This window comes from Seriola dumerili, unplaced genomic scaffold (assembly GCF_002260705.1).
Source record: "Seriola dumerili isolate Sdu_G_001 unplaced genomic scaffold, Sdu_1.0 BDQW01000002.1, whole genome shotgun sequence".
NCBI lineage: Eukaryota > Metazoa > Chordata > Actinopteri > Carangiformes > Carangidae > Seriola > Seriola dumerili.
This window is the reverse complement of record NW_019174257.1, coordinates 7,987,494-8,015,068: the sequence shown is the minus strand read 5'-3', so window position 1 is coordinate 8,015,068 and position 27,575 is coordinate 7,987,494. Positions and strand designations below refer to the sequence as shown.

General features: G+C 40.4%; 1 protein-coding gene across 2 annotated transcripts; it reads left to right on the top strand.

The window, feature by feature from the left end:
- Positions 1-153: 153 nt before the first annotated feature.
- acsbg2 (acyl-CoA synthetase bubblegum family member 2) lies at positions 154-27,575 on the top strand. 2 transcript variants are annotated; one of them, XM_022738383.1, is made up of 15 exons: positions 154-194; positions 9,580-9,709; positions 11,059-11,183; positions 14,342-14,613; positions 16,264-16,352; positions 17,977-18,097; positions 18,673-18,753; positions 18,844-18,993; positions 20,247-20,423; positions 21,253-21,434; positions 22,399-22,641; positions 22,761-22,978; positions 23,108-23,247; positions 24,431-24,677; positions 25,718-27,575. In XM_022738383.1, the coding sequence occupies exons 2-15, from the start codon at positions 9,615-9,617 to the stop codon at positions 25,834-25,836; spliced, it is 2,259 nt and encodes a 752-aa protein (XP_022594104.1). In that variant the 5' UTR covers positions 154-194; positions 9,580-9,614; the 3' UTR covers positions 25,837-27,575. The 2 variants fall into 2 exon arrangements, with proteins under 2 accessions (XP_022594104.1, XP_022594103.1); XM_022738382.1 differs by lacking the exon at positions 154-194 and adding an exon at positions 4,703-4,843.

The following is a 27,575-nucleotide window of genomic DNA, read 5'->3' as shown; positions in this document are numbered from 1 at the left end:
GCAGCTCTAATGTGATGGAGTGTGAATGCTAAGTCAAAATGCTGTGTAGAGATATAAACCGACAGGTGGCTTCAACAGGTGTTACAGAGCAACAGCTCATCTATGACTTTGACTGCCAATGTAAGAAGTGCTCACAGTGTCTCTTTCGCTGGCGCGCGCACACACACACGAAAAACAAAGAACCTCTTCTGGCGGTAAGTCATGCCACCTTTGATTGATTATTTACCATATATACCATTTGTCACTTATTTAGATAGGTATAATCTTTTCATCTATCAGTCTACTTTAACATCAGTTGAGCATCGAGCTTAATGTTAATGGGTTTATCTATTGAGGTGTTTTTTTTGTGTACAGCAGTTAGATTGAAGTTGATGATATTTTCCGTTAAAGCTAAATTAAAGTTAAACCGCACCGCCAAGCCGTTTCCTATGAATGAAAAGTGACACATCTTGAGTTTAAACGGCGATCACTGGTAACGACGATAGAGAAGACACTTTATCTCTGGCTCTTTACTAATTACTGGAATATTTACTCATCTCCCCCACTAAATCGCCAGGCGTCTTTAACAGAGACTCATCCAAAGTGCGGCAGGAGCAGCACCACCACCAGCGGATGAATTCCCGCCCCTGCACCGTAGCTATCGCCTATACCTCAACTGGTTTTTCTCTCCAAAGTCTGCGGAACATATAAGGGACGTTTTCTGTGCATAGTCCACGCTAAATAGCTTAGAAACATTTTACTGGGTGGTTAGAATTGAACATCTCCTCATTTTACATGGTAAAATATTAGTTTGTTAGCTTTCAACAACGACATGTCCCATGAGCCGTTGCCATTGTTACGTGGACAAAGCCTTCTGGGAGCTGTAGTGTTTGAGGGTTTTTTTTTTTTAAATACAGGTAGTAACACAAAACATGTCTGCTGTCTGGAAGTGGTATGTACTGGTGGTGGAATGTAACTAAGTACATTTATTCAAGTTCTGTACTTAAGTACTGGTTAAGAGAATTTATTGATCCCTGTGGGGACATTCACGAGTTACCCTGCAGTATATAAAGTAGGCTAGTTAAAGTCCACCTTTATCATCTGCAACACTGAAGGGATGTCCATATTTATCCAATCCAATATTCTGAAATGTGTCATGGTGCATAATAAGTAGTGTTTCCCTTGGGGCTTTAAGTGTATTTTGTTGCTTTTGTATGTAGGTTTTTTTATTTGTAACAGAGTATTTCTACACTTGTACTTAAGTAAATCATCTGAGTCCTTCATGGTATGATAGCTATATGGCTACAGGCAAGAACTGGACAAATATCTACAGGTAAGACTTACTACGTATTGTATCACATAGTGCAGTTGAGTTGTAGCTGTTCATTTATTGATATTTCAACTGTCAATAGCTTCTGTTGGGCCTATAGTCTTTATTCTTAGATACCGATGTTTGTTGAACTATTTATTTACATGTCTCTTAGTGTCAGAATTCGTGATAAATATACAGACAGACAATAACTCACTTATCTTCACTGTCAGCCCATCATCTGGCTGTTGCTATTTTGATCAGAAAAGTCATCAGCGACAGTTAAATATTTGCATACAGACTTCCTCTCCACACAGTCATAGTAGGCCTACATGAGAATAAATTAAAATAGATATAGAATATAATTCCTTAGAAACATATTTGAATTAATGCAGTCTTGTTATTGTTGCATCTACACCTGTACTCAGCTACTTTACACTTCTACTTTACTCCATTTCAGAAAATATATTGTACTTTTCACTAATAGTGATAGTTACAAGTTATTGTGCACATTAAGATTTTACACACAAAACATGTGATCATCTTATAAAATATGATGCATTGTTTGAGGTTAAACTATCGAACAGTATATGAAATACTTCAAATGAGCTTCACCTCAACGTGCAACACTGACATGCTCATAACATGCTATGGCATTGATAATGATAATAATATAATGATCATTAAATCATAATAATACATACTTAGAAGAAGCCAATTTGCATAACAAGTACTCAAACTTTCGATACTACAAGTACATTTTGTTGGAAATATATACTTTTCCTTAAGTAAACTTTTGAAGGCATGACTTTTACTTGTTTGGGAGTATTTTTACAGTGTAGGTAAAGATGTGAGTACTTCTTCAAACACTGCAAATTGCACACATTTCCTTGTATTTGTACTTCACTTTGGAGTAATTACTGCTATAAAACTGTAGTGGACTGCTTTAATATCTCAGTGAAATGTACAATTAGTGATTCCCTTTGTGTAAATAAAAAAAAAAATGAACTGATTAAGCCCAGGATTTGATAAAATTGAGAAAGTCACTGCACTATAGTACTGGCTCAGCAGCGCATGGTACAACAGAGGATGTCATTGACCGGCAGTAACCTCAGTGCGGCGTGCATCAGCACTAAACACATCCTGCAGCATTTCAGCGTGTGCGCATGGGTGCACCGGATCAGCCGGCCTCTGTCTGTCATGTGATGCTGTGGTGTGGTAGCTCTGCGATTTCATCTCTCGTGGCAATTGGCTGAGAGAGATCTTTCTATAGTAGTAGTGATGGCACATATTTTGTGAAGTCATACGAGCATCTACAAGTGAGCTATTTAAAGACTGGTCTGAAAATAAGAAAATAATCCCACTTGATAACATCCATAAAAATGGATGCAATCCTGAGTGGCATGTTTTTTGTGTATTTTTCTCTGATTTTTTGACTTATTATTCATAGATGGTGGTCATTATTTTCTAGTGAGCTTAAATGTATTAAGTCAGTTGTCATGTTGTAGGGGCCAGCTAAATTTTTGCTGCTATTATATGTTATATTTGAATCATATTTGAGTAGGAAATTTGCTCTCTGCTTCCTCTTCTTGAACTACTTGACCTACTGAACTATGGAGGCAGAGATTTAGGGGATATTGTGTGAGGGAAATCCAGCAGCTGATTATCATTTGTAGCAGCTTAAAGTATAAAAATGAAATGTCCTCTTAGTTGTGAATCACCACTCACACTTCCCTCACAGATACATGATAGGATCATGACCTGTTTTTCTTGTCAGCTTTCACTCCTTTAGTTTCAGAGTTATACAGAAGTACAGTGTTTGCCAACAGTAAACCTTTTTTGTTATTGGTATATCTTTAAGTTCTGTTTCCCCTCTGCACTTGTTTTCTCCTCAGAGCTGCTGTCATTGTTTCACTGCCCTGTATATCAGGTCATAGCTCAGTAGAACTAGAAGTACAGGCTTGGCCTGTTAGGCTGTGTGATTGGGAGGACAGCTTTGATTTCCAGTCAGAGGGCTGAAATTAGGTTTACAAACAATGTTATGTGTAATGCAGACACATAATTACCTTTTAAAAATGTTCAGTCTATCAGCAGTAGGTTGTTGGTTGCTCAGTGACTCACTGAGTCTATCTTTAATACTTCTGTGTTGCCATCAGCAATGTTTTTATATTTTTCATGAGCTTAGACTTCCATTGCACTAGGATACTATTTTGCATTCCTCCAATCATCCATTACAAGTTCAAGTCCTGCACCAAAAATGTAACTGGAGTAAAAGTATGGAAGTATTATCATACATTTTGTATGTAAAATCTTAATTTGTATAGTGTACTATACTGTGAAATAATTGTAGTGGGGTCAGAAGTACAGTGTTGCCCTCTAAATGGTTGTGCTGTGTAACTATAAAGTGTCTTGAAATGGAAATACTCTCTCAAAATTTTAAGTACTTGAGTAAATGTAGCCTACTTAGTTTCTTCCACAGCTTTTTAAAAATGGGATGAGTTGCAATGATTAATCAATTAATTGAAAATAATCATTGATGGAAGCATCAGTGGTTTAAATTAAGAAAGACAGAAAGGTATGACACATCAGTGTGCAATGTTCTTTATAATATATGTCACAGGATGTGGGCTTTTGTATGCAAAGTGCATAAAATGGATTTCAGCCAGTGGAAACTCATAAAGCCAAACCAGCACAGCTGCACTTGCAATAATGTCTCAGAAACCTTGTCCGATAGTAACCTCAGCCGGCAAAGCTGCAACGTGTGTCTGACTGTGTGTGAGCGCTGGGGAGTATTTCTGTAGGGGGGATGGGTTTAGGTTTCATAGCATCATCTGCCAAGGATGAATGTGTGTGTGTCCTGGTGCTGGCCTGTAACGAACGAATTAATCTTCTCTACTAGTATCTTGCGAGTTCGATACGAATCAAATTTACACTGGTGAAACCTTCATGTTAAGTAAAAACGCCTAATTTAATTAATTAAAAGTTACCAGCTCTAAGTTAGTAGGAATAATGATGCATATTGTTTTATTTGTACTTGATACCACCATATCGTGTTAGTGTGCCCTGCACTGTTATGGTCTAAAAGCTCTGCAACACCTAGTGATGTAAAACTCGAAGTAGTCGATACTCGATAGAGATCTGAATCCGGTTCATACAGCTAAAACACACTGGAACATCCCGGCTCTGGTGTATCGTCACAGCTACTTCCCCCATCTTATTCATTTGGCTTGCGTGGCCTTATATGGAAAATAGGTTTTGTGGTGTGAGCAGTTTCGACCAATCAGATTTCTTTGGTGTAGTGGGGGGGCTGGGGGAAGGTACGTCAGGGGGGTGGGAGTCTGGAGGAAATCTGGGTGGGGTTTTTAGGGGGAGGGACCAACCGAGCCGGCTGCTGTTTGAAAATGAATGATATGCTGCTCAAGTTGTAGGTGCAGTGGGCGGTTGCTGTATTTATGTTTAGCGGCAAACTGAAGCTACGACATTTAGAAAAAGGGCAGAGGAAAAGTGGAAGATTAAAAACAACACAAGAAAAGATTTAGATTCCAGCAATGCAATGTGAGTATTTCAGCTCAGTTTATATTTTTGTTTCATATAGCTGAGGTGTAGCCCTTTTATCTTTCAGCTTACACTCAGACAGATCAGATTTGGTAACGACCCCTGAGAAAACGGCTTCTAAGCATGTCTCATGTATGACACTATCATTTGATATGAATTAAGATCAGTTATTTCCTCTGGTTTTATGCCGTAGTCTGATTTCCATGTTGGCTTAACCAGTTCCTGTCATGAACTTACCATTGTGAAAAGATCATTCTTCAGCTTGGTTAAAATTCGTACAGCTATGGTTTAATACATTTATCGATTTCAGGACATTTATAATGTATGGCTCAGTCATCTCTTAATAACATGTGGAGAGCTGGTTTCTTGGGTGTAACCCAACCAGCATGTCTGTGTGAATTTGCCAGATGACAGATAACGTTGAAGAGATCCCTTTAAAGCCTTGGTCTTTTTTTCCTGTATTGTAGATCTGTATTGGCTCGTAAATGTTTAGAATTGGAACAAAGATATTACATGTGGCTTGGTAAGTGTACAGTGAGGATGCTGAGGATTACGCCCAGTCGTAAACTGCTCAACTGGGTGATGTTCAGAGGCACCAGATGGCTGGGGATGCAGATCATGCAGAGGACTGATTGACAGAAATTCAGTTTATCTCTGGTGTGTTTTCATTTTCAATATTAGGTTCAGACAGTCAAGTGGAGCTGGCTGTTGCCTTGGACAAAAAGAGACAGCATGAGAAAAGTGAGACAAAACCGAAAGGAGGGGTGGGGTTTTGTCTGTTCAGTTTGACAAGGGATTAACCCAGCAGAAGTTTACAGGCATGGTGGTATTGTGTTGGGGAGAGTCCCTTGTTTGGTTTGGGGCAGACACGTTTTTGGTTGAGCATGGGGTTGTAGTGATCGTTTTCTGGTTTCTTTGTGTAGATGACTCTTTCTGTATCAATCAATGATAAAACATAAAGGTTTAAGTGTTGTGTTTCCAACTGTTGCTGTATTTTCCCTTTCTGAAGGGAACAGCTGTTGCTATGCCAGACTCTCCTCTACATTCATAATCCTCTCCTGATTGCATTAATGCAATAATGATGTCAGTTAGCGCTGTGCTAAATCCATCAGATCAATCATTTTTGGCATTAGTTGTGTTGCTACATGACAAGGAAATGCAATGAAAGCGGAAAAATTACTTCCTTGTCTTTTTGAAATAAAAGGTATATCAAAAAATGCTTTAAAGTAGAGCTGTGGAGCTGAAATGAATAATTAGTCGATCAACAGAAAAATAATCGGCAGCTATTCTGATAACCAATGAACTGTTTCTGGCATTTTTCTAACAAGAATAGTGGAAAAAATGCCAAATATTCTCCGGTTCAAGCTTTCAAATAACAGGCTTTGCTGCTTTTCTTTGTCACATATCATTGTAAGCTGAATATCAATGCCTTTCGGACAAAATAAGACATTTGAAGATGTCACCTTTCACTCTAGGAAGTTGAGATAGGCACTTATTCACACATTTCATAGACTGAACCATAAATCGATAATGAAAACAATCTTTGGTTCTAGCTACAGAGCTGTTACAATCAGTCAATCTAATTAACATAAAATTAATCTGTACCTATTCTAATAATCAGTTCATCATTTGAGACATTTTCTGGCAAAAATGGCTATCATTTGCCTGCATTTCAAGACGCCACCTTGGAGCCTGGGAAATTTACAGTATTTTTTTTACATTTTATAAACAACAATAAATTGTTTTCCAAGATAAATAATCAGTAGGTTAATTGATAATGAAAACAGTTGTCCTACTTCCAAAAGACTTTTGCTTTTGCTTTTGCTGAAGGTTGCTGAGTTCAACTGAAGGGGAAATCCACAAACATAGTCCATGGGTGATACAAGTAAACCCCAGCATTGGAAAAAAAAATAATTAAAATAAAATCTGAAACTGATAGTGTACCACAACAAGCCGGAGATGTTATTTTTAGGCAGTGGATTAATGATTCAGTAAGACTTGCTGACCAGTGATTGATGTTGCAAGGTATTTGTCACTGCCTGACAAGAAGTAGGGGGTTGCCACATCAGAGCTAAATCAGCAGCATGTATCTCAATCTATTTGTGATCTAAATGAGACAGGGTTCATGTGATGATAGCTCAGAACAAAATGGACATAGTGTTTGAAAGGAAGAAGGGGAAATAAAAAGGGGGCAAGTAAGAAATAGCCTTGGGGCTTTTTATATAGTCTGATGTTGAAGGCTGTATGTGTCCAGACTTGGAGGGAACGAGTGACTGAACCTTTTCTCCAGATCAGAGTCACACCCCTCACCCTTCCCATCCCGGGACCAAAACAATGACACAGCCCAAAGAAGTGGAGGAGGGGGAATTTTTTTATGTCTACCCCATCAAACCCCACGTCATCCCAGAACTGCCTGCCTTTACCCTTACCTCGTCTTCCATTTTAATTAAACCACATCCACCAGCACCTGTCTTCCTGAGGAAACTGCAACTGCATTAGAAAGAAGAAGCAAAATAAAATAGCAGCTTTTACATGTGTCCACGTGAGCATCGGTAAGATCACCCTGTGACATCTGTGTCTTCGGCTGAGAGATCTTTCACGCCTCTGTAGTAATACTTAACGAGCTGAAGTCTCCTTGGGGTCAGCTGGCTGCTTGACACATGACCGAAGTAGAATTGATTGTCTTTTACAACAGTGATGACGGTTTGCGGTGCTTTGAGATGATGGCAGCTGATTCCTAAGAGTCCAGAATTTCAGGAATGCCTGCAGTTTCCTCCAACCATTTTAAATACACATGGAATAAAGTATTTAACCTGTTTTATACTATATTAGTGTATATATATATTGGACGGTTTGGTCGGCAAATATGTGTCAAACTCTAAAGCGTGATGGAAAATATTTTCACTCCTGCTCTCTGACCTCTCTGGAGTCTGTCTTTCCATTTGCCTAATTGTCCCTGACCGGCGAGTCATGATAGGCTGCTGCCACAATAGACAGACGTAGACGCTGGTATGTGTTTTCAGCCCCCTTAAAAAAAACAGGCTGGACCTGTCATTTACCACAGAGAAGGGTGCAGGCAACAACAGAGTGAGAGAGGGAGGGAGTGTCATGGAGGTGTGTGTTTGACGGTGGTCGAGTGGTGATGGTTTACTGTTTGAGGCTTTGATGTGGTTCCTGTGATAAGGTAATGGGAAATGGAGATGGATTCTCTCTCCCAACTCTTTTGAAATGGTGCTGATCACCTTTTTACATAGCAACTGCAATGCAGGATGATTGAAAGTGGAGAATAAATCAAGCTACCTTTTGCCGTCCTCCACCGTCCACATGGGTTTGTATGTCTTTTATGTTCTCATATCACTACATTTGGTTTCATCATCAGATTTTGCTTTATGCTTTTGAGGGTGCAGTAATGGAATATTTTTTTAGAAAGGTGTTTTGTTTATCAAGCATTAACATGAAAGGCAGTCCAGTATTCATAAAAATACTGTTATCTGTAGACGCTCCACTTTGTCAGCCAGGCTCCATATGCTCCCCACACTGTTGCCATACAACCAAATTTTGTCAACGGAGTAGTCATAGTATAGGCACAGACAATGTTTATTCAACAGCTCATAAAGTAAGCTGTAAAGGTTGATAATAAGCAAGGCGTAACTAAACATAGTGGTCTTATCGAGTGATTTCCTGTCAACGTGTCAGGCGTTTGTGCACATTACATTTCTTCCTTTTCTGTGTTTATTCATCAGAGTGCAGTCACCATATGTCGTCAATATTTATAGTCACTTATGTCTTAATGAAAAATCAAAATAACTGATTGTACACTCAAACCTGCGCACGAGCCAGTAACAGGGATGGATGTGTAAACAGAACCCTAAACTACAGATGCTAAAAAAAGTACTGTGACCGGAGGCCAACAACACTCAGGTGTGAGTCTTGTGAGTACTTCAAGCCGCTGGTGGTCACATGCTGGTGTTACTTGCCATCTTGCAATTAGACCAGTGGAGCAAGAGTTGTTTTCTTTTTTAAGTCATGAGGTATCGTCTCCAACCGGGCTAAAGTATATGTCTAGTATTTATTGGGTACAGCTACCTTTCAACATGACATCCTTATCTGACCAAGACAGTTCATATTTAGACTCCACCTGATTTCAGCAGGTGTTACTGGCCAAGCATCAGATATTATTACGTGGGTGTATTGAAGGAAATTGCACATTGCAGATGGCAGCCAAATACTCTGCACAAGTGTTCAAATTCTTGGTCAAGTCATCAGTTATGTCAACATCTACCCCTCAAATTATTAACAATATTTTCAGCAGAAAAATCCAAGGCTTCAGTAATTTATCAGTCAATAGGCTGCAAATCAAATATAGACACAAGATCCTCTGAATATAGTGATATAATAAATATAATCAATCTGTTTTTCTCAGATGATTTGGACACATAGTACAACACTGGTAAGCTCTGAAAAGACTTCTCAATTATTTGTATAGCTGACTGACAGAAAACTAATCTGCAACAATTTTGTTGAATTACAGTTAGTCATCAGTGAAACAGTTCAACGAGAGGACAGACAAGATTTGAACATTACAAAAATGTCAAAGTCCTTGTTCAGTCCGTGAGCAGACACGGACAATGCACTGGATACGGTGCAGTTCTCTTAGTCACCCTCCTTAACTGTTTCCTTGTTGTGGACGTTCTTGTCAAATATAGCTAACAAGCCCTGTCACTTCTCTTTTTCAGTGACCGTGTGTGATCCCACCGCTGAAGCTGTGGTGATGGAGCCTCCCAGAGCGGGCGGTGTCCTGGAGTCATCCTGTGGTGCAGGAGACAGCAAAGCCTCTCTTGATGACGTCACTGTGGATGCAGCCAAGTATGTCCACACAGAGACACAAAACCACCTTGACAGCACTGTCTCCGGGGTTTTGGTCCCCGGCCAGAGAGTTGAGATGAATCTGAGGAGTGACAAAGAAGAGCAGTCACATTTTCCTGCGCCATAAAGTTTGATATGTTTTTGTTTTTTTCCTGGTAAAATACTTGAGGCGTTACCTCATCAGGCCTCCCTCCTAAAAAATCATTAAAATTAAATTATGTAAGAAGACAAAAACGCACCTTTACCTTCTCAGATTGTACCTTTGATCAGGGAGCTGAAGTTGACTTTGTTTTGCCTTTAAAGGGATCACAACCCCAAAAGGTTGAGAACCACTGGTTTTAGCTTGATAACAAATTGGTAGTGCTTTTTGTATTGGACCCCATAGTGTTGTTGCCTTTTGCTAGGATTTTTTGATAAATGAATATGATTCTATAATGCATGGCTTTTTCCATCATGTCTTTTTGAACAAGAAGCAAAAACAATCAAACAAACAAAAGATTAAACCCTTCACTCCTCTTTTCATCTTCAGTTAAATAGTGTATATTAAAAAAAAAAGTTTTGTGAGTGAAATCAACATCTGCAACATATTTAAAACTACAGAAATAGCAGAACCCACATTTCACTCTTTATTAGATGAAGTTAAAGAGGTTAAAGTTAAATCTTATCAAGCATACCTGTACATTTACATTCAAACATACTGAATTCATTAGGAGATTCCCAGTGTCACAGTATCTCAAATAAAGATACTCAAAATGTATGTTATTTTTTCTCAGTTTAGAGCAGTAAATAGTTTTACTTGTAATATACATGTCTATAAATTTAGACTTTCACTCTCAAAATAAGATCCAGTGGGTAGAAGGGTATTAAAAACACACTAGGTTCTAAAGGAAAATTTACAAGTAAGATTTTTACTAAGATTTGAATACAGGTGTGCTGATAGAGAAATTACAGGATGCAGATACCAAATATACCACCCAGGTTTGAGCTTCAGTGCTCACTAATATTTAACATAATGTTAGTGATTGTGCAGTCTCATTCTGTATAGGATTGTATTTCTGTCAGTGTAATCATAGTGTTGTTATCACTTCAGCTTAAACCTTGAAGCTTTAATTTGATGTAATGATATAAACTTTACTGTGAAACTATTATGAGTGTTTACGAGGTCTACAGTTGAGATGTGAGCATAATATGTGCTGTCTGGATAGTGATGATGATGGTGAGTTCAACAGTGTGTTTAGAGCCACAGTTTTCCCTTAAGACTCAGTGCAGGGACAGGTGTTTTGTCTTTGGTTATTTCTAAGGACGTGGCAGTGCAGTGACATGTTTTTTTTTCCTTTCTGTTTCTTAAGTGAGTCTTCAGAGGAAGAGTCCACGGGGGAAAGAGAAGAGGAGATTGGTGCCCATAATGAAGTCAGCACCAGCAGCACCAAGACTACAGAGGTCCCTGCTGAACAGACCTCAAACAAACAAACAGGTGAGGGCTGAAGGAAAAGCCACCGGGTTGAGTGTGTTTGCTCTTTCTTCGTCCCACCCTAAACTCTAACATTTGTGAGGGTGGTGCAGCCGGATTAAAAGCAAATTCTGATAAGAAATATACAGACAATGAGGTTCTTATTCATATTAAGTTTCATACAGTCACTGTGTTGGCTTTAGTCGCTGAAGTCAGCATTAGCGATTGTGTTTTTCCTGAGGAAGTAGGCCAAACAGAAGTAAAAGAACACATTCTTTGGCAGAACAAACCTGACTTTCCTTTTCCTGCCTTCAAACTCCACTTTGACATTCCTTCCTGCCTTAGTCACTGAGGGAGACGTCCTGGTACGTGTACCACCTCTTCCATAATATTTGTTAACACTTTGAAAAGCTTATCTTGGGCTATGACGTAGGGCCGACTACTTATAGAACTGCTTACAGAAACTTTAGTAATTGTCCTGAAGAATCGGGTCAGTGGAGCAGTAGCTCTGTTAAATAGGTTTATTTTCATAGGAATATACAATAAAATGATAATCTTATTTTTTATGTTTAATTATTGAGTATAGAATATAATTAAATTGAAATACCAGTGTGTGTGTCTGCTGCTGGCTGAGTTTTCCATGATCACCCAGTGGTGCTCTGTACTGATAAGCAGCTGCTTGTGTTTGGTCATAAATCCACCATCATTTAGTTCCTCTGCCTACAATATGACCCCATCGTATATTCAAAACATCCTGCTGGCCGTTGGGTCAATGACACATCCTTCATTGTGGTTTGTGAAAACACAACATGAAAAAGTAGTTTTCTTTGGAAAGGAAATATGTTGTTTATTACAACTTTTAGTTTTGTAGCTCTGGCATTAGAAAACTAGAACAAAAGGCAGATGATCATCAGACAGGCTGCAGCAAAACAACTAGAAGTCAGAGCACTGAAAATGAAACCGTGAGTGGAAACGGCTTTGGATTGTAATTTTATGGTTTTAGTTTTCTCTTCCAGATAAGTTTGGCTAACAGGCAGGTTTTGTTTACAACTTGTATGATCATCTGACTGCTCATGTTTCTGAGATCTCAGCACGTGTACTTTATCATAACCAATAAAACCAAAAGCCAGAACTACGAAAATAAAACCCACATTATAATAAACACTGTTTTTTCTTAAACAACAATTTAAGATTATTATTCATTCTTAATGTACCACATTTATCATAACAACTGAATTGAAAATTGATACTTTTTTTTAGAACCTGGTAATGTAAAACACTTTACAGGTGTGAGATGGCACAGTGCATTTTGTGTTTCATATGAAAGAAGTTTGTTTTAGAGCGAGACTGATGAATCGTCCAGTTAAGTGTTAGCTTTTTGCAGATATATCGGTATCAGCATGTCAGCCGATAAATGAAATGAAATGAAATGAAACTACAGAAATGCCAAGAAATGTTTTTAAAACAATGTCACCTTTCTGTATTTTGTCCACCAGAAAATAGTGACAAGTTCATTTTTCAACTGTCAAATGTCCTGCTCACGACACTTCTTACTCATAATTGTGAAAAAATGTTTTAATGGAACCTCATTGAAATGTTCATTTATGTTTTGGGTTGTGTAAACAAAATTAATATTGGCTGATAAATCAGTGTCAGAATTCAAATATCAAATATTGCCATCAGCCTCAAATCAGTTAAGTAGCTTATAAACTTAGTATACTGATGAGATCATGTTTAAAAAGAAAACTACATCCAGCCAACCTGAAGTAAAAGCTTACCATTGTTCATTTTGACATCACTGTGCATCCTGTGTGACTGAGTCTGACACTCTTGCCAAGGGCTCAGATTAGGCTCGCTCATCTGCTCATTGGTCCATGCTCGTTTTGTAGCTTTGAAATAGTGCTGGAGGGTGAATGATGTTCCCTCTAATGCAACAAATGCAGGCTGTTTCTCGAAATTCACGTGGAGATGAGGAGATTACAGCAGATGTTTTCTTGGAAAGGAGATCAGTGCAAAAATCAGTATGTAGCAAAGTCTCGCTGCCACTGTAACTACTGTAAACCCCCCCCACCCCCCCTCCCCCCCCCCCCCCCCCCCCCCCCCCCCCCCCCCCCCCCACCCCCCCCCCCCCCCCCCCCCCACCCCCCCCCCCCCCCCCCCCCCCCCCCCCCCCCCCCCCCCCCCCCCCCCCCCCCCCCCCCCGCCCAACCCCCCCCCCCCCCCCCCCCCCCCCCCCCCCCCCCCCCCCCCCCCCCCCCCCCCCCCCCCCCCCCCCCCCCCCCCCCCCCCCCCCCCCCCCCCCCCCCCCCCCCCCCCCCCCCCCCCCCCCCCCCCCCCCCCCCCCCCCCCCCCCCCCCCCCCCCCCCCCCCCCCCCCCCCCCCCCCCCCCCCCCCCCCCCCCCCCCCCCCCCCCCCCCCCCCCCCCCCCCCCCCCCCCACCCCCCCCCCCCCCCCCCCCCCCGCCCCCCCCCCCCACCCCCCCCCCTCCCCCCCCCCCCCCCCCCCGCCCCCCCCCCCCCCCCCCCGCCCCCCCCCCCACCCCCCCCCCCCCCCCCCCCCCCCCCCCCCCCCCCCCCCCCCCCCCCCCCCCCCCCCCCCCCCCCCCCCCCCCCCCCCCCCCCCCCCCCCCCCCCCCCCCCCCCCCCCCCCCCCGCCCCCCCCCCCCCCCCCTCCTCCCCCCCCCCCCCCCCCCCCCCCCCCCCCCCCCCCCCCCCACCCCCCCCCCCCCCCCCCCCCCCCCCCCCCCCCCCCCCCCCCCCCCTCCCCCCCGGGGCGCCCCCCCCCCCCCCCCCCCCCCCCCCCCCCCCAACACAAGCACTGACCGACGATCCACTCTCCAACAATATCTTATTGTGCACACTGCTCACACACTTCCGACATAAATACTTTCTATCGTGCGCCTCTGGTAGTCCAGTCACTCTTATTCTTACAACACACTTCAACAGTCTCTGACGGGCCGCTCTGTGTGTGTGTGTGTGTGTGTGTCATACTACTGCAAAGAGGGAGTGTGATTAGACAACAAGCAGAAGCTGATCAATCCGCTCACCTGCTACTGCTCTCATGAGCCATCGCCACACCTCTCTCTCCTGCAGCTGCATGTGGACCATGCCCACCCCCACACAGCCCCTGAAGCTTTTTGACAAGCCTTTGTTCTTCTCTCTGAATGTTTTCTCGGCCTCTAGTGAATGCCCAGCGCCCAAACTCCCTGTCCGTACTGGCAGCAGCAGAGCCCGGCCTGTGCACGTCACAGGGCGATGCAGAGGTGAAACTGAGGATGGGGGACTCTGGTCTGGCTGCTGAGACACCCCTGACTGTCAACCAGATGTTCACCTCAGCTGTGGAGCGCTTTGGGAACTACACAGCTCTGGGCTGGAAGGAGGGTGAGCAGCAGAAGACCCTGAACTACAGAGACTACTACCAGACCTGCCGCACTGCCGCCAAGAGCTTCCTCAAGGTAGTTTTTGTAACTATTAAGTGATCTAGTGTAAATGACAGGATTAAAGGCTTTTCTTTACAGCTGAACTTTTTCAATTCATGCTGGTTTTATTGGAATAACCATTGGGAAGATTCTGGCAGTGCAAACCCAAAAACTTCTTACTATTAAGCATTACTCATATTCATGTCCATGATGTGGCAGTTTCCAGCTTTCTCAGTGATAAACAGTTGGTCAGTGAAGTTGATTGAAAGAAAAAGTATTTAGATAATCAGTCAATATTTAAAAAGAAACGCTCAATGCTCCAAGTGAGGATTTGATTCTTTTTCTGTTTTATAGAATCACTATTTTCTGGCATTTTATAGACCAAATAACTAAACTAATTCATGAAAATAATCAATAGTTTCAGCCTTTTAATGAAATCCTAATATATCTTATGTAACAGATATATTTAATTTGTGTGAAATATGTGCTTACACCCAGAACAATTCAACATTTACAAGTTCCAGCATGGATACATTTTCCTATTGGTGTTGCTCAATTAGAAAAAATTCCTAATATCACCTAATATCAAAATATATGAAACTCCTCAATTACACAACACCTTAAAAGAGTGTAGAGTTCAGAGTATACTCTTTACTCTTTTGTTTATATCCACCCTCACGACAGATCTCCCTCAGTATCTAAAGGTCTAGAATTTCTGTTTGGTTTTAAACAATCGACTTCTCATGTCATTGTTTTAAAGTCTTGCATTTGATTTTATTCCAAGTCAGTCCAGACAAAACACAGTACGGCACGAAGGAGTCGGGCTGAAATGTCAGCCAGACAGTGAGGCAGCTCTGGACAGGCCTCAGCTGTTCATACAGGACAGAGCATGTTATTGTTTATTGTGAAACTCAGCACAGTTAGTCAGCATGGAGGTCCCGGCCAGTGTCATGTACGCACACATACACACGTCTCTCTGTACAGTACACACACAAACCAATCTGAACCTGAGTTTTCACACTCGCAAACATCAACAGAGCACTGGGTCAACAATGGGTTGAGCTTCAGATGTCAAGCCTTATAAATTCCAACTACTGCTTTTAAAGACTTCATGAGTTATTTAAAAAGCTCTGTGCAGTTTTTAACTTGGTATCAGTTTGCATTATAACTGTCTCATGTGCATTTGCTTGTGTATCTGTCTCCATAGTAACAGCTGCTGTAGCAACCAAGAGCTGTGATCACTGTAAATCAGCAGATCTGCTCTCCAAATGTTTCAGGAATAAAGACATATTTAGATTTTGATTGATGTCAGTGCATGTAAGAAAAACACCTCTCAAAGAGTTTCATAAAGGATGCAACTCGCAGTTTTATCTTAAATCATTGTTGCAAAGACTTCAAAGCAACATCAATATTTACACCATGTTTCTCTGAGCAGTTTTTTTTTTTAAATGAAAGCCAGAGAATGACGGTGACTTAGGAGACATAAACCTGGTTGAGCAGCTTTGTTTCCTGGCAAAAATGTCCCCAAAAATATTTTGAAATTAAATAAACACACCTAAGAAAACTAACAGCTGAGAGGAAATAAGAGAATAAATTGAATTGTACTTGCTAAATTATGAACTAGAACTTGTATTTTTACAGTCTGCTATTTCGTTAGACTGAAAAAGGGTGTTTGTCTTTTTACAGCTTGGTCTGCAGCGCTACCATGGCGTCGGCATCCTGGGCTTCAACTCAGCTGAGTGGTTCATTGCGGATATTGGAGCGATTCTGGCAGGGTGAGTTTCATATTCATCTCTGCATTTGTGAGTTTATGTGATTGTCAGTGACAAGCCCAATGTTCCCTCACTCAGGGCTTCATTGCCAGCGTTGTGTATGTGCATGTTTGAGTGATGCAATCTAAGACTAGAAATATGAGACAACCTTGGGTGTCATTGAGTTCAGCGTGTAGCCTCTTCACTTGATTGATTACAGCACTATGCTAAACAGGAAGGTGAAAGACAGAAGTGGGGAAAACTAAGCAACTAGAATCAGTGTCTGGTTGAGGCCCCTTGTCACACGTCAGGTGTCTATGAGTTAGTAGCAGTTCCTTCAAAGGGTGATTTCCCTCAGATAGTTTCTTTGGAGTAACTGCTTTAGGAGGACAAAAAAGAAGTAATAGTAATTTCCTCTCCTATTCATCTCATCAACTCATCTCAAATCATCTCTCAAATTTATCTTGTGACCCATCAGTGGGGTTTGATTTCTAGATTAGGAACCAATTTAGGGGTCAAGATAATTAAATACTTAAAACTAACTCCACCTTGAGCAGCTACAACAAAATTGCTGATTATACATTGATGCATCAGTATTAACAATCAAATAATGTGTTATTTAAGAAGCTTTATTTAATTACAGGACTTTTACTTATGCCATGGAGTATTTATACATTGTTCTGTTGGCACTTTTCGTTAGGTTATGGTTTTGAGTAATTCTTCCACCCCTCATGGAACTGTCACATAATCACGAGCCTTGCTGCTTTGGTGATTGCATAAATATTCATTGTGGAAGGCTTAAGCAGAAATGAAACCTTTAGTGGTTCTTCATCCAGTGAGCTGAAAGGGACCAAGAAATTGACTCGATCTGAGAAACCAAAACCCTGCATTAAATGGAAAAGCATTATCCATTGATTGGTCAAGGGGCAAATTTGTTGCACCTCAGCTGCTTACATCACAAAACATCTGTTATGTGGCATTGGGTCCTTCGTGCCATGTGTTCAGTTTGAGCCGTGATTATAAAGACTTTCTGTTTACAGCAGTTCTTGGACAGCTGACTACAAGAATGCATTGAGGGAAATTACTTTTGTTACACTGAAGATCAGTACATGTCATTCCCCTGGTGTTCCAACACATTAAACACACATTGATACTGTATGTGGATTCCGTACTCCCACGCCTTATGTCTCTGCTCAGTGTTGACGCATGAGTAAGAATGTAGTGAAACTACTGTCAGCTTGTCAAACTGGTCCTGATCACAGATTGTGTTGGATGAACTCAGTAGTGGACTCGACATTTGCTGCAGATCATGTTACTGAAAAGCAGAAGCACTCAACTCAATCAAGTCTTGCTCCTCTTACTTCCCATTAGAGATGGATGCGAGGTCGGGTAGTTTCTATTGTCCCATCGTCACTAGAAACGAGGCAGTTGAAAAAAACAAAACAAAAAAAAGCAGACAAAAATGGAGAGAACACAAAAAGCTAGTGGACATACTAAAGCTTATCCACCAAGAATTTTGTATATTGTCATGTTCCTAAACTCTCTCTGTCTGCATCTAAGATCTTGCAGAGTAACATAAGAGGAGAGCTTCATGTTTTGGTAAATGTGAAAGAGAAACTGCTAACTCTGACTCTGGTGTCTGTTGCAGTGGGTTTGCTGTGGGCATCTACACCACCAATTCTCCGGAAGCATGCCAGTATGTAGCAGAAAACTGCAAGGCCAATATCATTGTAGTGGAGAACCACAAACAGCTGCAGAAAATCCTTCAGGTGAGATCAGCATTAGTTACCATATACACTGCAATGAGATACTGTTGTCAACTATGAATTGATGATATACACATAAATATAAATAATGTTTTCTGTTGAGATGTGATCAGGATCAGATATTAAACATGTTTTCATGAGTGAAAAGAAAAGTTATATCACTTGTAGCTGCAGGTGTACATACCACATTTACGTGGGAAATCTGTCTTATGTAGGCGAGACAGATGCTGTGTCTGAATTCTGTACTAATTGTTTACAGTATATACTACATACTTATATTACAATGCTTTCTCCATCTGACATTAATCGAGCTGCAACTTTGGATTGCGACTACCAGCTAAAATTAAAGAGGCAAAATGTTTTTTCTAAAATTATAGAAGTAATTTTTGTTTTCTGAGTTGTTCCTGATTCACTACCATCCACAATCCCTCCCATACCCTCCCATCAGCAGCTCCTCCATGCGCTGCATTATTTTTTATCATAATATAAATATTTATAACCAGTTGTGTAGAACTGACACAAGTCGTCTCGTTGACTTTTCCCTGACAGTATGTAGATTGTATTGTATTTGTTCACAGGTTGAAGACAAGCTTCCTCACTTGAAAGCCATTATCCAGTACAAAGATGCACTAAAAGAGAAGAGACCAAATCTGTACACAGTAAGTATACTCTAATTATGACACGACCAAATTTGAAAAAGACTTTAGTTCAAGAAGCATCATTTAAGTGATTTTCTTTGTTTACCACAGTGGGCAGAGTTTATGGAGCTTGGACGTGATGAGCCTGACGCTCCCCTCGATGCCATCATCTCCAGCCAGAAGCCCAACCAATGCTGCACGCTCATCTACACCTCAGGAACCACAGGCCAGCCCAAAGGAGTCATGCTGAGCCATGACAATGTAAGTTACATGGGCCCAGCGTGTGTTTTTACCTCTGAGGACACAGAAGTGTCCCATGTGTGGTGACTCACACTGACAGAAGAAGCATCCTGGTGTTTTGTAATGGGAGAAAAGTGCAGACAGATATACAGCTGACAGATATGCAGGGATCAACATATTAGACTGCTTGTTAGGCAGGTTTTCATGTAGGTATGGATCATATATATAACCCTATAACCCCACAAACATGTCATTAAAGTAACTAATTAGAATTACTCAAGCATTTTACTTTACATTTTACTTTGTATTTAATGTGAGCATTATTCTACTTTATACACTGACTCCATTTCAGAGGGAAATATTGTACTTACTCCACTACATCTGACATCTTTAGTTACTTTTCAGATGAACATTTTACATAAAAACCACACAATAAATTTATGAAATAAAATGCCTTATTGAAGATTTTGCTTGAGACCTCTTACAAAAAACCGTGTCTAGCTGGGGTCTCTTGTGTTTCGAATGTCTGTGAGTTGTTTGTTTCCTATTTAAACTTCTCTCACAGTTTAGTTAAGAAAACTGTTCAAGGCACAGAGAGGTCCAAAGAAACAGAACAAAAATGTGTTTTGGAAGTTAGTTTTTTCTTCTTTGCTCTCCTATTAATCATCTCATGACCCCTCAGATTTATCCTTTAACCATTTTATGGAGCCCAGCCCTCAGGTCGGGAAACACATGACTAAAATATCCAACTGTATATTAAGTAGTTAACCCAGCTTCACCTCAGATTTTACAACAATAAACTGCTGCTTATGTAATGTAGCATCAATATTAATATCAAATCATATATGATAGTACATCAGTCACAAGGGGTGTTTTTCTATGTTTTTCTTTTTTTGCTACTCTAAGTACATTTTGTTGATAATACTTCTGCGCTTTGACTTCAGTAGGTTTGTAAATGGAGTACTTTTACTTATGAGGCATTTCTGCAGTAATGTGTCAATACTTTTACTTAAGTAAAGGATCTGAATACTTCTTCCACCACTGCTTGTTAACTTGGTGCCCAACTATCTGACTGTATCAGTATAAACCTATTTTGCTGCACATATTTTATTCCTGTCAAAGTCCAGTAAGAGAGGTTTAAAACACTGAGGTCAGGTACTGTACTTTCACCTTTGTTTCTGTGTCTTGTAAAAATGTGTCTCCACGTGACCGCCCCTTCATATAACGATTAAGATTCATCATATTGACAGTATTCCTGTCTTCTTCCCCTTCAGCTAACATGGACCGCGCTCTCCACCAGCCATCACGTGCGCCTGACAGACGCCAACCAGGCTCAGGAGGTGGTGGTCAGCTACCTGCCGCTCAGCCACATCGCAGCTCAGATGGTGGACATCTGGGTCACCATGAGGGTCGGGGGGGCGACGTACTTCGCTCAGCCAGATGCCCTCAAGGTAAAACGAAACATTTGTGTTTATATGTGGTGAACAGTACACAAACACGTGGACACACAAAACATACACTTTGTTGTCAGTTTATTCGGTTCACCCGTGCAGTCTAAAACAAATGTTCTGCCATAAAGTGACTTTTACGATGCCTATAATGTTAAATTACATAAAATGAAATTACATTATAAATACATTACAACTTCACAAAAACAAGATTACAAACAATAGTGAAAGACACTTGACTTAAGGAGTTAAATGTTTAAGAATAAAAATATACATGAATACACAACAAAGATAGAAATAAAAAACTGAGAATGTACAATTGTCCCAACTGTAAAAGCCAGATTAAATTTCATTTCTTTTTAAAAATGCCAGGAGGGTAATAAAAAGAGAGGGACTAAGTTCAGTGGTTTGTCATCAAACACTCATCTATGATCTTCACATGTCCTTTCATAGGAATTACAAGTTTTTATCTCTGGTGTAAAAACATGTCTGGTATGCTGAGCTGCTGCCTCTCAGGGGCATTTATTTCTTAGGGCTTCTTTCTTTTAATCGTCATTGTGGTCATGATGCAAGTTTGTAGTGATTAGATGCAGATTACAGAAGTATTTCAGTAAAGGTTAAAGACAGATCCTGGGGGGGGGGCACATATGAGAACCTTCCACAAACAGGAAAGGCTTCTTTGTTTGTTTTCAAACATATTTTCGTGCAGTCTTTACCTCATGTTGTGGTAGAAGATTTCAAATTTTCTGCTCATTTTCCCTCCACGTGAACTGCCACATATAATAACAATAAACATTTCTGGTAAATAATAATAGTTCCCTTTTTCTATCAGGGCTCTCTGGTAAACACCTTGAAGGAGGTGCGTCCCACGGCCTTCATGGGCGTCCCTCGTGTCTGGGAAAAGATGCAGGAGAAGATGAAATCTGTCGGAGCAAAGTCTTCCACTGTGCGCAGGAAAGTGGCCGCTTGGGCCAAAGACGTCGGTTTGCAGACTAATCTCACCAAGATGAACCAGTATGTGCATGTTTATGAAATTAAAGCTTCATTTAGACAGGGTTGAATCATTTCTCAAAGGGTGGGGAGTTCCTGTTTCCATGCTTTTGCTCTCTTATTACTGAAATGTTGTTATTTTCCAACACTTTATTCTATGGTTCTGTATTTTCCAGATAACTTCTTATAAACCTTCCTCATCATTTCCAAAGCATTAGCCAGTATTTAGCTGTAAGTCACATGGATATTTCCGAGAAAAGGCCCACGCAGTTTGGTTTTAATTAGAAAGGAAATGGAGAAAGTGAAAGGTTCAAAACACAGTTACGTTATTTAAAGTTGGTAGAAATGTTTGTAAGGAGTTTGTTTTATTTGTCGATCATCACATCAGTGAGAAATACAAAACTAAGGTTCAGCTGAGAACTACAGGTAAGGGTGTAAATTAATATTTATCAATTAACAAGCAGATCTAATAAGTACGGCAGCTCAAAGTCATGAAGAATTTTTATTAGTCTTTCTAAGAAATTCTCATGGATACTGACCTCTGTTTATGAACAATTTTTCTCTTACCTACAACATAATTGACTATTTTTATTCTTAAAAACTTGAATACAACAGGCAGGTACTTAATAACTGTAGCAACACTTACTCCATTTCACCTATACTTATTACCAAATTGCAGCTATTTGTTGGAAATATCCTGATTAGCAGCTAATTTTTTTTTAAGTTTCCAGGAATTTAGCTAGAAAATACAGGACCCATAACATAAAGCGTTATCTCTTACATAAAACCAAAAACAACTGGTTGTGGACTGGCTCTTTAGTATTGCCACCATGTCATGTTTGGGTATATAGATATACAGAGAGACTTGAAATGGACATATGATATAGTGCATCTCATTTACCATCTATTGGAACACTTGATATTTGTGAATCTGATGAAGCCTTGACACACAAACACTAACCCTAGTTGTTGTTTTGTCTCTCTTCAGAAACAGAGAAGCTGGCCGCACACCGCTCAGCTATCACATAGCCAAAAAGCTTGTGTTCAAAAAGGTGCGCAAGGCCCTGGGCTTGGACCGCTGCAACAAGTGCTACACAGGCGCCGCACCCATCACCAAAGACACCCTGGAGTTCTTCCTCAGCCTGGATATTCCTCTGTACGAGCTGTACGGCATGAGTGAGAGCACTGGACCTCACACCATCTCCCTCCCTGATGCCTTCAAGCTCACCAGGTACATTTTTCCTTTTCAAATCAGTTTCATAAGATGCTGAATTTTCTTTGTATTGACAAATAAGAGCCAGTTTAAGACACGTGAGACTGGTGAATCAGAGGAATGTTTTTGTTCTGCAGCTGTGGTAAAGAGATCCCAGGGTGTAAGACGAAGCTGCACAACCCAGACGAGGAGGGAAACGGAGAGATCTGCTTCTGGGGTCGCCACGTATTCATGGGTTACCTCAACATGCCTGAGAAGACAGAGGAGGCTCTGGATGCAGAGGGCTGGCTTCACTCAGGTGACCTGGGCAAACACGACCAGAACGGATTCCTCTTCATCACCGGAAGAATTAAAGGTACTTTACTTTACTGTTCAGTGATATAGATCTCTTCACAGCCTTATATCCTTTTACAGGACACTGAATCTTTTAAAGCCTTAGAAACAGATTTCTGTTACCTAACCTTCTGTCTCTGTTTGATTTTAGAGCTGATCATCACAGCAGGAGGAGAGAACATCCCTCCTGTTCCCATCGAGGATGCAGTGAAAGAGGCCATGCCACTGATTAGCAACGCCATGCTGATTGGAGACAAGAGGAAGTTTCTGTCTATGCTGCTCACCATTAAGGTAAAGACAAGAAACTGAGACCTTGATGAGGCCTTTAATTGCAGATTAAGTGGAGGGAAGCAGGGCAGTGTTGGATATATAAGTATTCACATCCTTTACTAGAAGTAGCCAGAGTACACTTAAGATACTCAATTACAATTTAAAGTCTTGCAAATGTTACAAATAAGGGGCGCCTTGGTGGCTCATCTGGTAGAGCGCGTACCACATGAGATTAGTCCTAACTGCAGCGGCCATGGGTTTGAGTACAACCCGTGGCCCTTTGCTGCATGTTATTCCCTCTGTCTCTCCCTGACTTCCCTGTCTCTCTCTCACTGCACTAAAATGAAGGCAAAAATGCCCAAAAAAAACAAACAAAAAAAAAACTTAGATAAAAAAAAAAAATGTTACTGAACTAAAAGGACATAAAAGATGTAAGTATTATCATTAAAATGTAGCTCAGCATAATAGCTCAATACAGAAAAACAGCTGCTGTTAAGTGTTGCACATTGATGCATCAGGAAGTATAATCTAGTGTAGCATTTTAACTTTGCAGTTTATTATTATGGATTAATTTGTTGATTATTTTCTTTCTTCGTCTTTTAATTGTTTGGCCTGTAAAAAGACAAAGGAGTGAAAAGTTGTCTGAGTAAAAGTCAAAACCTCAAATTACAGTGAGTTGACTAATTGTTTAAACTCTTGTTATACACACTGTTGGTGTCTATAACAAGAGTTTAAACAATTCACTGTATCTATAGCTGTCATGAGTATAGTGGAGTAAATGTGCTTCGTTACGTTGCACCACTCTAGAAAAGGAAGATAGAGAAGAGATTGAAGGGTATCAGATGGAAACTGAAGAGGTAACTCATTAACAATACTGTATCTGAGACATGGATTTCAAAACATGATATTTCTGAGTCTTGTAAACATCTGACCCTCACAGATTTTTATCTTAAATTATGTGTCTTCATGACTGATAACATAGCAGAAGGAGATTTGCATCAGCAGTGAAAAGCAAAGCTCTGGATTCTTAGACAATTGTGTTCAGACACCGCCATCTAGTGGACTTTGATTGCAACAGCACGAAGAGTGATCTTAACGTCCAAAAAAAGAGCAAATTTGTATTGTATTAATACTAGAAACTGCACGAACAATGAAATGATAATGTTAATTAAATTAAAAACCTTTTTAACATTTTTGTCTCCAGTGCCAGGTGAACGCTGACACAGGCGATCCAGAGGACGAGCTGGCACCAGAGGCAGTGGAGTTCTGCAAGAGGCTGGGCAGCAACGCCACGCGTGTTTCTGAGATCACAGGCGGCCGAGACCGTGCGATCCACACCGCCATCCAGGAGGGGATTAACAGAGTCAATGAGAAGGCAACCTCCAACGCTCAACGCATCCAGAAGTGGATTATTCTGGATCGGGACTTCTCCGTTGGTGGAGGAGAGCTGGGTGAGTGCGACGGGAGCATTGATATATTTTTGTCCTACTCAATGATCAAATATCATGATTAGACTTCTGTCACAACAACAAGGTTTGAAACCACTTATCTAATTCATCCTTTTATCTATTTTTTTTGTTACTATTTTCTGCTACATTATCAAGCCAAGTTTGTCAATTAAAAACTGAGTAACAGCACAGTAAACAGAGGAAATTTTGTCCCAGATTGTTTGATTGCAAACAAAACGGATGTCAGTTTCATGTCTGTGGTTTGTTTTTACCCTGATAAATCCTATCAGATGAATCTTAATAGACATAATGATACATCTGTTGATTCATGACCAATGATATTTTGTAAAATCACTAACACATCTCAGGTGTGTGCTCACCTGTCTCAGGATTTCAGCCATGTAGCATCTATTCTTGACCACATTGAAAGTCCTCTGGAGCTCTGTTACGTGTCAAAGAATTTTGATAAAAAGCTTGTTTTCTCAGTTTGTGGATCATTTTTACTTTAACTTTTAGCAGTTTGAAAAAATAAATACAGGCTCAAACCTGCAAGTTAAACCTGAGTTACGATGACCTCTAATGGCATTTATGGGATTTTTACAGGGGGCAGTTGCTGTGTTCAGACTTTGACCACGTTCATGTTTTATGGGATGGATGGTAGAAAAGTTCCCATGTTAACGACTTGCAAGCGTTCAGTTTAGATGATTGTATCTATCAAATTGTATTTAATTACATTAAATAATGGACGTTAACTGAGGTGACTTGGATATTGACATGAACGCCATTTACAAGTCGGAAACTCATAATTACAAAACCTTTGATATGACATGAACGCAGCTCAAAAGCAGCTTCTGAGGGCACACTAATTATGTTTAAAGACCATGTGATCTTTGATCCAGACAGCACAGGTTTTAGCTCTAAACTGCAGCCAAAGTAAAGGTGGAGCAACAGCCACAATATGTTACATCACTGAGTTTGTTCAAGTGGTAAACAAATACAAAAAGCAAGAGTTTAACAGTATGAATTATTATCTCGTTCCACAGGCCCTACCATGAAGCTGAAGCGTCCAGTGGTGGTGAAGATGTACAAGGAGCAGATTGAGAACTTTTACAAGGAGCTGGCGACTCCGACGACTCCCGACAACCCGCTGCCTCCCAAATAGAGCTGATCCTCCACCTGCAGGGAGATCCAGACTGTCTGTTCACATGCAGACACACTCCACCTCATTCATGCAACGTCTCCCTGTCGCCATTTTATTTCCTCTCGTATATAAATGTTTTGATTGCCTTAAGTTTCAGTTGTTCTGTCTTGGTTTACATTTGTAGAGAATTGAGAAGAAGCCATTCTAAAATAGCTTTATGATTTAAGATTCAATAAGCTGAATTCAACTATTTATTTGTATTGCTGGGATGAGCAGTAATATCCCATATATGAAGTGGATGTAAGAAGAGTTTATTGTGCTGTAATAATTGATAAAAAAAAAAACTAAAAAAAAAAAAAACTAAAAAAAAACCAAAACAGAAACAAACAAGTTTATAGGATGTTTTGAAGGAGTAATGCGTTTTTGAACATGTTTTTCTTTATTTATTTTCAGTTTGCCAAAGTTTACATGGGCCAAAAGAGCTTCAAATGAAGAAACATTTCTAGAAAACACTTCATATGAAATTCAGCAACCATATCAAATGTTTACTGGCTTTTTACATGTACTTTGTGTTTCTCATCTTTATCAGCCTGGATTTAAAGAAAATAAGCAGTTCAGAAAGTCAGAAAGGTTTTCTGCAAAGGTAGATGAATTGAATATATCTCATAACTAAGCATCCAAATTCTGTTTTTCATGCTGTAAAAACATGTCATTTAAGCCATATATTTAGCTTTTTGTAATTTGTAAAGTCAAGCTGTTTTGTGTGCCGACTCATTACAGCCTACACACCTGCCTGGTCCTGGTGAAATGTTTTCTAAATGGTCCGTCTGTGTGTAGACCCGCTGTGATTTTGTGGATTGTATTGTAAATTTCTTTTGCCGACATCATCTGCATCCTCATGCTTGTCTTTATTTAATTTTATTTTTCAGGCTAGAAATCTCAATTGTTTTGCACTCAGACGCTGATAACATGTAGCAGGAATGGAAAGTGTACATAAATTAGATGGTAGGTGTGGAAAAAGGCAAATATATCAGCTGTATGAAACTGCCCTTATTGGTCTGTTGCCATTCCTTGTGGATCAGATGTATAAATGTTCAAATGCTCAAGGTTTTAACGACAGCATGTCTTTGGCCTCATTGAAGACATTTCAGACAGATTGAAGGAAGGCCAAAAGGGGTAACTGTACTCCAAAGAGCTGATTAATGTATATTATGTAACTGTATATAAAGCATATCATAGGTATTTGTAGTTCTGATGATTTAAAATGATGGCGAGTTTGGTTGTTATGGTTCCCTCAAAGCAATTAAAGTTCAGGGTAAACAAAACAGAGCAATGTTCATGTGTGTGTATAAAGTTAAATAAGGAAATGACGGTGATTCAGAGTGTCTGGGTGAATGAGTTTCTTGCAACAATCATAAATGAGAAGTTGGAACAGTTTCACAGCCTGTAACATGAAGGTTTGGTTTCTAAAAAGTACTGAAGGACTTACATTATTGTACTTTCTAATTATACTGTATTGTTGGAATATTGTTACTCTGTGGAAGCCCATCCTCAAACAGGTCACAGAGCTCACAAGACCCCAGACAGAAGACTGGATTTACTTGACCCTAAGGAGCTGTTATTGTTTAAAATATCAGGGTTGAAAGATGGAAATATGCATGACACTGCAGGAGAGATGAAAAGCAGTCCTGTTTCTGTATACAGCCTACAGAAGTGTGAATGTTTGTGTGATCAGTTAAGGAATAAACAGTGATTATGCT

What these genes read in the sequence shown, in the direction of transcription:
- acsbg2 (XM_022738382.1), top strand. An exon ending in GATGCCTTCAAGCTCACCAG is followed by an intron (nt 22,642 to 22,760) that starts GTACATTTTTCC and finishes TTTGTTCTGCAG; the next exon opens with CTGTGGTAAAGAGATCCCAG. An exon ending in CATCACCGGAAGAATTAAAG is followed by an intron (nt 22,979 to 23,107) that starts GTACTTTACTTT and finishes GTTTGATTTTAG; the next exon opens with AGCTGATCATCACAGCAGGA.